The 12,416-nt window shown below is 37.4% G+C and overlaps 1 protein-coding gene across 1 annotated transcript in view; it reads right to left on the bottom strand.

The window, feature by feature from the left end:
• Window positions 1–9,202: 9,202 nt before the first annotated feature.
• LOC107086726 overlaps window positions 9,203–12,416 on the bottom strand; it is a 38,062-nt gene continuing 34,848 nt past the window's right edge. Inside the window, exon 10 of the mRNA XM_015377854.1 lies at window positions 9,203–11,258. Coding sequence (XP_015233340.1) covers window positions 10,827–11,258 — 432 coding nt within the window. The 3' untranslated portion in view covers window positions 9,203–10,826. The remainder of the gene's footprint in view (window positions 11,259–12,416) is intronic.

The raw sequence follows: 12,416 nt of genomic DNA, 5'->3' as shown, positions 1-12,416 counted from the left end.
ATTAAAAATGCTGTCACAGACGTGCAAAAACATTTGCAGCAGCCTGTTTGCTTATTGACACCTATGAAAAAAAATCCTTAAAATGAATCTGTTGCAATAGTATCATCTTCCAATGAAAAAAAATCTATGCATAAAACATCAACCTTTGATCTGATTTAATTTCTTCCACGTCACAGAGAATATCCTTTCAAAAAAATGTTGGCTATATTATCACAATTATAGCTAAATTACATTTATTAAATTATATGAATAACGTTCAAAATGAATTATAATTAATTTAATCTAAATTTATACCATATAAGGGGGATCAGATAAGGATCTTTAAATTCAGAATTTTGTTTTAGAAGGATGGAAAAGGAGCAAAAAGAGTGCCAGCTTAACATTGAGTCTCCATGACGACAGCCAGATGGCAGCTATATGACCAGCCCTTGTTTGATGCCAGGGGAAAACATTTTCTGTCCTACAATCACAAGTAGAAATATGTGTAGATTATTTACACATACAGAGAATAAACCTGCTGTTAAACAAAGGTTAAATGTGTGAAAAGGCTGATATTTACAAACACTGTAAGTAAAATGAAGCAAAACCCTGTTTTTCTTTCTGTTTTCCAATGAATAAAACTTAAACTTCTGTGCTTAAGGTCAGTTTTTTAATCAAAATATTCATTTTTGTTCATTGCTTTTGTTTTAACAATTTCTAAATCCTCAGATTACCTTTAAACCATTCTGGGTGATAGAGTCGTCATGACTTTGCAGGCCTCTGATTGCTTAATTTACAGCTTTAAGATACATTAAACCTCATTTGCTGATTTATTTTAAGGTTACACTCAAACAGGCTGCTTCCTTAAGTCACATCATTTTAAAAAAGTCCAGGATGTTTGTGGATTTAATCAGATAGGAAGAAGTTATACGTTCAAAAGTAGCACCAAAAGTTAGATCAAAAAAATACATGCAATATAAAAACGGCTCCGATATTTTAGGAGACATATCCAGCAGTTTGATGAAGCTAAACTGAAGTGTTCTGCAAAAATGACCATCATTACATTTGGAGAAAAAAGAGGGAGAATTTACAGCCTGTAAATTATAGGAGAGGCTGCATGTGGAGGTGTTTAATTTCAGGTTAGGCTGCTGCTATTTAAAAGGTAGATGTATCACAGAGAAAGAACATCATGTTAAAACAGGATTTAAATGCAACAGATACACTTCTGAACTTCAATTTTGAATAATCTACTAAGTTTGAAGAAAGTTAAAAAGTCACTGAAAAATATCATCCTGGCAGAATATAGAAATAATTTTGTTAACCTATGATGATTATAGTCTCTGCATACCATAAATCCTAAAAAAGAATAAAAATGCAACCGCTTTTGGCATGTAATTAATCATATTTAGTGACTTTAACACAATTATTTTATGTCCTACCCTGCTAACATGAAACAATTGTGTTAAAGTCACTAAAAATGATTAATTAAATGCCAAAAACTGTTGCATTGTTTTTTCAATCTACAGCTAAAGACAAAGGAGCAAATGGGGAATCTCTGGATGATGCGGAGAGACTTTAAAAAGGAGGAAAGGTCAAAGATTGGCTCTATCTGTAATGATATTTTGGCAAATAGGGCTTTTATCAAAAGCATAGGAGTTAATAACTGTTTTGGAGGTGATTTAGTTTCAGACACTTATTTAAATACTGAATAAATTTGTTCGTTTTAAAGGATTTTTGATTTAGTGGTTTCTGTAAGGGTGTAAAGTGCAGTCCATGCAAAATGTTCCTGACATATCATGCCATAATTCTGTAAGAACAAATTATGAGTGTTTTTTTTCATCTATCAAAACTATTACATCTTTGTGTGATTCACAGTAATCCATCTGTACTGTTGGGTTTCACAGCAGCCTGTGTTTACATGTGTAACACTGGCAGTTATGCATGAATGAAGCCTTGATCTCCATCTTCCACCTTCAGGCGATCAAATAAAGTAAATCTTAACTTTTGGATGGGAAAAAAAAGTCTAGAGAAAGTACCCAATTGAGCTGCACTACTTTTAGCAGCAATCTGGAGGTTCTAACCCAACAAAGAGGGGAAATAATTCCCAATTTTCTTTGCAATCATTAAAGTAATAGAAAACTTGTCCAAAGTAAGACTAAGAGATAAATTCAATACTTGTTTTTTTAATCTGGTGCTTTTGCATCCTCCCTTTCTTCAGCTGCCCTGGGTAACTGCCCATTTAACCCATTTTCCACCTTGGGTTTGCTGTTTCAAATGTAAAGGGTAAAAATATATTTTTGTAACTGTGAGTAAAATCTATTTGGGTTTCCAAAAAACAAAGACAGCTGTTATTTTTATTTTCCCTCCGAAGGTCAAAACTGACGCGGTTCTGATTAAATGAAAACTGTGCGAGTTAACCCAAACCACTGCGTCATAAAACAGAACAATAACATCCCATTAAATGCAGGAAAAAAGAGAAAAGCACATTAACTGAGAGGGATGGAAACAGATAAAACGCCAGTGAAGGTGAAGCAATGTCGCGTTTAAAACTGGTTTTTCAAACATTATCCACTTATATTCACATTTTCATCCCAACAAAACAAATTTCAAAAATTAAAAACACAAAGAAGACAGGAGGGCTTCGTTTTGCAGATTACATATAATTATCCGTTTAGATTGCACAGCAGTGAACATGACAAATAATTGTTTTAAAACAAAACAGCTGTTTAATTTCTATTTAATATCAAATTAGAAATGAGATCCTCCAGTTTTATTTTGCTGTTGCCGAGTCCCAGCAGTGATACGGTGATTCTCAGCCTCAGGAGGCTGATGGAAAAACCAGAGATCAGGATCAGTTCTACAAAAAAAGGTGCATTTCATGTGATCATTATTGGCTTTCAGGCCTGCCGTCCCGCAAGCAATCTACAGGCCAGCATGCTGCAACTACTCTAACTCTTACTTACACACAGGACAGCAGCGTCGCACTATAATAGAGCAGGAAGGAGTATTAAACACAGCTAAAGTCTAAATGCGATGCTACAAAAACACTGAAATGTTCATTCAAAGTTGTAGTGGTTCTTTTAAATATCAGAATGACATCATTGATTTGAACACAAACCATATCAAAATAATTTCAGCTTTTTTTTTTTAGTATAAAAACATTCTCTGGTGCTGTGAGGAAGGAGGTGAGGTTAGAAACAATGAAGAGAGGCGTTGAAAGTAGGCGTGTCGTTCGCTTCATGTGTTCATTACTGGGAAAATGTAATAACTATAAAACACTTAGCTGCAGAATAAGCTTACTGTCACAAAGATAAGCGGCTCGAAATTAGTTTCAACAATTATTCGTCATGAATCAAAGAAAGCTGTTGATTTAAGCCCAAGAGAAGGAAAATGAATTGATCTGAGTTGGAACGCTCCCTTAAAGTTTTCTATTAAAGCTGATTTCTAAATCAAATTGCCATTTTCTTTATTTTTGTTGGAATTTCAGAGAAAGATAGATTAACATTAGAAGGAATCATAGCTGAATGAACATCTTATTAAATCTCCTTCAGCCGGAGCATAGATCAGCAGCTTTGCAGTGAGGAGCTTTCTGGACTTCAGCTCAGACGTGTAATGAAACAGAAAACACGATTGTGAGGGTGAATGGCACAAAGTGAAATCCTTTCATGAAGCCACCATCAGATGGGATTGCCTGAATTTAGACGTTACTGCTGGAGGCCGAATAAAGTCCACGTCTTTTCACCTCATAGAGCTTTAAATTGGCCCCAGAATGAGTCTCTGTTTATTGTTTTATTTTATGAAGGATAACTTTTTTAATCCTCACTTTCTAAATGACTTTAATCCAAAAGTTAAGAAAGAAAACAACTGCAGAGCTTTTTTCTGAATTAAAAGATGCAGAAAATTCACACCAAACATCTTTCATTCAACACCATCTGCCAGTTCATGCAGACAGGGCATATATGTGCACATATGGGGCGTTTATATGAGATGCAAACCAAAAAGTGACCGTTTGAAGAAAAGTTAGGCTCTAAGTTTACATTCTGACTTTAGGGGGAAAAAAAGAGGAAACAATTTCTGTTCTTTAAGCTGAATGTCTTCAGTAAACCGATTTCTCTTATCCCTGGTTTATGTTTTCAATTTAAGACAATTTACAATCATTCTTTTACATAAATGTCACTGTTATCTTACAGTATACCCATGTTTCCAACCGGCTGTAAAGGTAAAAGCCAGATATTTTAACCTCAACAAAAAGAATCCAGGAGTAATCCTCCTCCTGTCACTTTAAGAACTGCTTTCTGATCATATTTCAAAGTGTCCTTTTGCCCAATTTTCTTTTCAATGTGTATTTAAAGAAAAGTGACCGGATAAACCACGTAGTATAAATGAATATTGTGAAAACTTTTAAATGAAAGCCATATCTAAAGTCCTGGACACTCTTTGAATCCCATTGTGGCTAATTTACAGCACCAATGTTAAGTTTAAAGTAATTAGCTCCTAATCTGACCTTAATCAGGTAAAATTAAAGCCTGAATAGTCTATGATAAAGGTTAATATCTCACCTATAGTTGTACATTTTTCATCTTTGCTTTCTATGTTTAACGGAGGTCTGATCCTCTGCTTGATCCTTTTATTTAACACCTTAAAAAAGGAAAATAAAACACATTTCAGCAGCTGGAAAGAAAGATATTCCAAAGATTAGGTCAGTAAGACCAATCAGACAGAATATTAGGACGTATTGGTTTGTTGGTCCTTCTGTACGGCCCCCACTGGACATCTGAATGTGTGCTGTGCTATGGGGCACCAAGATGATAGCGGCAGAACCTTTAAGTTTTTACAATTATGAGGACTTGTTTGTGAGGAACATCTCCGAGCCGAGTCAGCCTCCTTAATATCATTTTTATTCTCCTCTAAAGGTCCTTTAACCAAAGCAGCCTACCTCTACCAGTTTCCCATAGTGCATCCTGGTTCCATGTTTGCCCTCAGGAAAAGGAAACATGGTTCATGTGATCAGATCACCTCTTCCTAATGTTCTATGGTCCAGTTTTCATGCTCACATGGCTTCTATCGGTTCTTTTGATCCAGGCTGCAGCTATGTAAGCTCCTGTGCAACCACCTGCTGTGCACTGAGTATTCAGACAGCTTTCAACCAGAACTAGCATTTAGTTCCTCACCAGGCTAAGCTACAGTGATCCGTCGGTATAATTGGATCACTTGGATCAACCTTAGATCAATGACTTTAGGCTACCAATTACCCGCTATCAATGATAGCAACACTGCCAGCTCCCCACAAACAGCCTCACATCACAGCTTGGTTCCGACCAAACTTATCTATTAAAACTTGTCCATTATCTATGCTTCTTATTCATCATCTATAAGAGCAGAATATTAACTCTGAGCCTCATAACCATCAGGTTCCATGATGTAGAGATAATCAGTGTTAATTCCCCAATTATTTCTAATCTGTGCACATCTATTACTTTAAGAACTTGTCTTATTTGGTTTCAGAAATGTTTTGCAGATAAATTTACACCTGCTTGTTAAGAACAACATTTTTGCTGCACTTTAAAACCCACTACCTGACTCTCTAAGAGCTCCCCCTAGTGGTAAACCAACATCCAATTTACAAGTTTGTTTAACAGCTTCAGGGTTCTACATAATTTTAAGTGTCAGGAAAGTGACATTTTGGCTCATACTGTTTTGTCGGTCTCCAGCAGCCAAAACTCACCATATGTTCATTCACAGTCAGCTTGGTTGCAAAAATCGTCATCTGCCTGCAGTCTGCCTGAGGGACCCAAAGAAATCCTGCAGACTTGTACAGATGATCAACTGAACATTGAACTTGACATCTCGTATCCATCTTCAGCGCTAAACTTTACTAATGTTTGGTTCCGCATGTCATATGTGTCTAGTTTTATTATTTTGAAAGGGCAAATGTATTAAAGCAGGAAAATGTATGATGGGGATGTGGAAAAACTCAACATTTCTAAGGGGAAGCACGATTTTTAAAGGTTAAACACTGGAGATGTATTCAGGAGATTCATTTTAGAGGTTTAAAACAAGCTTTAATCTTTTTTTTTTAGGTTTGTGCATCATGGATTGAGGAAATAAATTAGTAAACAAGATAGTTTAGAGGCATTTCTCTTTGGTAAGCGTGAAAAAAATCAATGATATAAATAATATATGCAGTCTGTGTGCATTAACACAATAAATACCTGTTTGATTACATGTTTGCATTCAGCCTTTGACCTTGTAGGTATCGTCAACGTTTAGCAAGAAGTGCTTCACACTCAACGTATGCATGCTGACACTAAGATGCTTGTTTTTTCATTTAAAACAGATGATATCCAGGAGAAATCATGTATTTTATCCAATAAGTAGTTTAAGATTAAATCCTGCAGTGATGTAGATATTGTAAAAGTTTTATTTTCTCCACACGCTGGATTCGTGCTGCAGATTCCTCATTCTGTTTGTCAGCGTTTGCCTTTGAGGCATAGCCTGAATCTGACTGTACCTGCTGAAACCATCAGCACCTCTGATGTGTCAGCGCGCCCTGCAGGCACAGACAGCTCACCCCCTGCTGAGGCCAGCCCTGATGAAAGGATTTCACCAAGCATCAATGAGACTCAAACATGTAAACACGGGGGACTTCCCAGCTGAAGGCAAAGTTTTCTACCTACTCTGGATGTGTGGTTTAATGATCGTTGCAGTAAAAAATCTTGCATAAGCCTTATAGTAAGAAATGAATAAATATTATAAGATTATTCACATGCAATTATTGTCATATTTACAACGGTGAAAACAGACGAGTTGCTGCAGGCTTGTGTTCTGATGTGCTACGTCTGTTTTTCTTTCAGATAGAGGGCGTTCGTGGTGTTTCAGTGCGTTTGTCATAAATATTGCATCAGATCATCAAATATTCAGCAGATACCCTGTTATTAGTCCACCAAATTGATCTATCACTGCTCATTTACATCAAGTTAATACTTACAGATCTACAGAGTCCATTTCAGAAGTCCTCCAGCTCCCCTTGTGTGGGTTTTAAATTCTCCCGTTTGTGTTATGCAAGGCGTTTTAAACATGATACAATTAAATATTCCTGAAAGAATTTCCTTTTTTTTGCTATTCAGTAAACTGTATTTACAATAGCTGCTTCTTTTTCTAATGAATAAAAATGTGAACTATATTCATAATCACAAACAATCTCATGCTAAAATTGTGCTTTTCTCTTTTGATAATAGAACTTCGGTGTCTGTGTTGCTGCTTTTAGGTAAATCGTGCAGTCTGTCAGGATAGCGTCGGTTCAGTGACAGCATGAGGTAGCCATACTGCTAACAGACCCCAATGGGACCGGTAACACTGACGTACAAATGAGACTGTTGGGACCCAAAGGCTTTCGTTTTGGACCCTATGTGTCAGACGACGGAGTTGATGCTGCATCCTTTTACACAAAATGGGTGGACTTGTGAAGAATAGGGTGTACTTGTGTGTCTTGCTCCCACTTAGGGGTGGAAATCTGTTTCCTGTGACCTGAATTAGCTTCTTTCACACCTAGAAAGAAAAGCTAATTAGTCAAAGACAGTTGCTGAGTCTGTGAACGATGTTGGAACTTGGATGTGGGTATCACTCCAATTCCAAGTTTAGTGTCTTTAGAGATCGGGGTAATTACTAATCTATACAAGTCAAAATAATTCATGCAAATCTTTGCATTAACACATGTTTAAGCAACAAGGTAAAATAAGCAGATATGCCACTTAGGAAGTGTTAATCACTAACCACTGTCAGAGACGCTAATAATACGTCTGTTAGTATAGCTATCACTATTTTACTCATGGCAGCCATGTTGAATTTGTCTCCAGCTTTTCACTACCCGATCTGTCCCGGAAACACGATCCGTCCTGCGCATGCATGAACAGATACACATCTGGGTGTCCATAAATAATGTAATTATGGAACTAAAATTACTTATTTTTATCCTTAACTTACTAAAAAATGCTAATATTCATCTTTAAAAAAACGTTTTAGGACTTTTGTAAGTTAATTTTGGTGCTTTTTGCATTTTCTTTATTAAACTGCTTCTCTGACATCATCATCATGCTCAGAGCAGTCGGGGAAAATATGATTAAACCATGTTTATCTGCATTTTAGTTGTTTCTTTTTTTAGATTACGCACTATGTACCATAAGGTTAAAACCTGTAAAAATTTAAAATACAATCCACTGGATTTGGTTTCAGTGGAAACCAAGTCCAGGACCCGGACCGAAAGTCCAGGACCCGAAACCAACCATGACCCGGATGAATGAGAATCTTCATCAGCATAAGGTTAAAACTAAACGAAAACATAAAACTCTAAAAGACTAGATTTATGTTTAGCTTAGGATCCCGTTTCCTGTGCAGATCGAGCACAGAGTGATAAAACAGAAAGGATTTAAACGCTTTTTTTTTCTCAGGAAACACATTATTTTGCTATTTTTGGGGAGGGGAAAAATGTCATTTAGGTCTTTTTAACAAAATAAAATTGAGGTCGACCCGGATGTATATGAGCTGATGCCGCATGCGCAGGACGGATCGTGTTTCCGGGACGGATCAGGTAGTGACAGTGCCCAACCAAACTTAGCAAATGGAAGTACTAAGCTAAATCTGAACTAAAAGACTGTTTGAGGTTTTAGCAACAAATGCTAAACAGCAAGAAATGTGTTAAAATCCTGAAAACTTGTGTTCACATATATGTCTTTCTATTGGATTTTGGGAAGGATTCTCAGACATTTTGAGTTTGATTTTAATCTTAAAACGGACTTAAGATGCAGTATTTACAATTTCAGAGTAAGGATTTAACATAAGCTTGAGACATTATTGTCCATAGAAATCAATGAAATGGCTAATTTAGGTCAACAACTACTTGTTTTCATTTAGTCTCAAGCATAGAAGAGTCAATTTTTAAAATATATGTTCTGTCTTAGTTAGCCATTGACAAAAACATGTTATAAATTTAAAGGTTTGTTTTGCCCATTTGATACGTTTATCATTGTTACACTAAAATACATCTTTCTGCTGACCTAATTTTAGAGCTTTTGCAAAGTTTTTATATAATTTGGGGGAAAGGCAGCACCTTTATTTGGACATTTTACCCACAAAACAGCTTTTTTTCCCCTGAATATCTTTTAAATTCTTGAAATTTCCTTTCTTATTTCTTGTAAAAAAAAAAAAAAAAATGTATGTAGGAAGAAATTAAAATGCAGTGCAGAATTTTTCCATAATAAAAGCTGTCAAAATATAATATGCAGCATTTTTTTTATATAATTGTACATTTTATGGTGTTTCACATGAAACTGGGTGAGAAACTTTTTAGACAGTGTCACTTCTATTGTTATTCCCATCTCTTATATGTTGGAATAGGCTTCACAGAACTAGTGATGGTTATTTTTATGTCACTGATAATAACTGTAGCTTCAATTCAAGCTTTTCACCCAATAGAGACGTTTATCCAAACAGACTCATGTCTCTATCCAGAGTCTGATGGTGTCGGCTGAATAGCTTAGAGCTCCGCCACCCCTCTCCTCCTCAAAAAAACCTTCTCTGATAACCGCTCATTTTACTGAACCTGATGGCTGAATCGCTATCACAACCCCATCAGGATTTATCTTTCCAGTCACTTCATTTTGCCAAACAACTGGGCTACAATAATGAGAGCTCTGCGAGGTGGATTCTTGGCCGAGATGAAAATAGGCTTTGAATCCTGGATGTCATTCATCTGTTCCCCGAATCGCACCCTTTTCCCGTCTCTCTCATCTCTTTTATCACCGGCCCTCACTCCACGCTGTCCGTGAATTGGTCTGTCTCCAAAAAGACCAGGAATCCAATTATGCTCTCAAGAGCTGCTCTGAAACTCACACAAATGTCATTCAGTTTTCCCTGAATTTTTCCTTTCCTGGAACCGAGCGGACGATAGCTCCACTAGTAGCAGAAAACAACAACAGAGATGAGGATTTTTTTGACAGGGTGCGGAGTGAAAAAAGTGGACGTTTTGACAGGTTTCCTCAGACAAATCCTTCACATCCAGCAGATTTGACACCAAATATTTGAAACAACCGTCAGCTGTATTAGAGAGGTGTTGCTGCTCAGTCTACTTGAACTAGTTTCATCTTCCTGGGTGTTTTTTTTTTTTTTTTTTTTTTTTAAATATGAAATAACACCTCGAGTAGCTCATCCTTGCAAGTGAACTGAAACAAACAGCTTCATCTAAGATGCGGTGATGTTTTCTGACATGCTTGTACTGTTAATAACAGAGCGAGTGGGAGTGGATTGAAATGCAATCATCGCTGTGATTTTCGGAGACAGGAGACATAAGTGCCATCAGAGGAAACATGCTGGGATTCAGCTGGAAGGTGAGAAGCTCTTCGCTGTATGGAGCTCCGCTCTGATTCCTTGAAAAATACCATCTGTCTGTCTGTCAAACCCTTAAACCTTTGTCATGTTCTTATTATTGAACCTCTTTGACAGGCGTTGAAATGATTTGATATGATTTAAGTGCAGGGAGTGTTTCATTTGGAAAAGCATGCAGGTAGTCTACTCTAACGTCTAGATTTCGTCTTTTATGGTTACCTGAACTGCATGCATCTTTATGCACTGGATGGCTTTGTTCTTTTCATAGACAGTGAGGTTGTTGTTGTTTTGCCTTCTTTTTTTTTCTGTACTAAGTGAATTAAACACCCGTGTAGAGCGTTTTGTTTGCATCCAGCACATCTACATCCTTGCTATATGTCAGCTGTGATGTTTCGGACGTAGGGAAAAAAAGGATTTGTCTGTGTTTGGGTCATAAATGGATCCAGAAGCATCCCGGTTCTTCCAGATTACTCTTTTTGACCAACCTCTTCGCCCTCCACCCCTCCCTCTGTTTTTGCTGAGTCGGACTCTCCGGCGCTCTTAGAGGCCGTCGCTGGGGACGCGGGGCCCTGCAGGTTGCCGTCAGGGGTGGCGGCTGATGCTGAGCGAGGGTTGGAGGCGGGGCTGGCGCTCAGGGCAGAGTCAGGGGTTCGGACGGCGGTGAGGTCTCCATCCAGGGGCGCGGTGGCTTCCAGGCTGTCGGTGTGGACCTGCTCCGTCACGGCTGGAGGGGAGGCGGCATTCAGGAGAGGCTTGTGGGAGGCGTAGGTCATCACGGCCTCCGTGTCGCTGTCCAGGGGGAGACCAGAGTGGGTGAATTCGACTCCAGAGTCGCTCATTTCCAGAAAGTTGTCAGAGGGGAGAGTGTGATAGCGGCCTGGTTTGGAAACCTCCAGTCCCTACAGGGAGAAGGAAAGAGGTTTAAAATAGGATCAACTGTGTGCAATTTAAAATGTAGAGAGTCCTTAAACAGCCAGTGGATTTAATTAAACCATGATTCATAAAACTAATTTACTTCAGTTTAAAGTATCACAAAATGTACCCACAATCAACTGGGAACAAAATACATATCAATGAGTTATTTCAGTGAAATAAGAAGTTCACACAAACCCGAACTTCCAACGTCAGAGTCTTATAGACACACCCAGAATGGAGGGAGAAACTAAGGATTAAAACATCTCCTAAATGAAAATCAATGTATTTATATAATCCTGCTGCTTTTCTGACTCATTCCAAGGTGGGTGTGACATCACGCCCACATCCAAATCCAACAAAGCATGCAGCCGTAGCTGGAAGCCTCAAAAACAGCAAGACGATCACATTTGTTTTGTGCTAATTGAATGTTTACTGAAAGAAGCTGATAATAATATAAAATAACATTCTGCCCCATTCTATGCATTTAAACAGAGAAGGAAATTACTTATGATTGAATGTTTTACAGAACTGTGTTTTGCTGGTTCAAAAAGACAGGAAGAGTCAGCTTTCACATAGTTTTTCCTTTTTTTCTGTAATAATTGATTTTGTTTATTTAAAAGGTTTGTAAAAATGCTTGGTTTAAATATTTATATCAGAATATCTGTATGAAATCAAAAAATTGAATAGTATTTTTATTATTATTTTTCTGCTGCCTGACAAGGAGAAATAATTCAGTGATAAAAGGATAAACTACAGGTTTTATTTCAGATGTTAAAAGATTATTAGCAAAATTGTCAAACAGTTTTGAGAAATGCTAAAAGTGTCAGGTTTCTGTTTCTGTTATGTTTTTGTTTTGAGTATTCAGTCTTACTTTACTCCTTGTTTTCTAGTGTTTAGTTTTCTTTTCTCCATGTTTTATAGTCCTAGTTATTTGATTATCATTTTGTTGTTATTTCCAGTCTTCCAGGTTTCTATTTGTTGCTCTCTGCTGCCCTCTTATGTTCTCCTTCTTCCCTAGCTCTTTCCCTGTCTTGTTCTGTGCACACCTGCTCCCAGTTTCCTCATTAGCCCCCTTTTTGTCTCAGTCTCCTTTAAAAAGCCCTCTTTCTTCGGGTCCTCGTCAAACACCTTCAAACATGCTC

Source organism: Cyprinodon variegatus, unplaced genomic scaffold, assembly GCF_000732505.1.
Source record: "Cyprinodon variegatus isolate N-32 unplaced genomic scaffold, C_variegatus-1.0 Scaffold160, whole genome shotgun sequence".
Lineage (NCBI taxonomy): Eukaryota > Metazoa > Chordata > Actinopteri > Cyprinodontiformes > Cyprinodontidae > Cyprinodon > Cyprinodon variegatus.
This window is presented reverse-complemented; position numbering and strand designations above follow the sequence as displayed.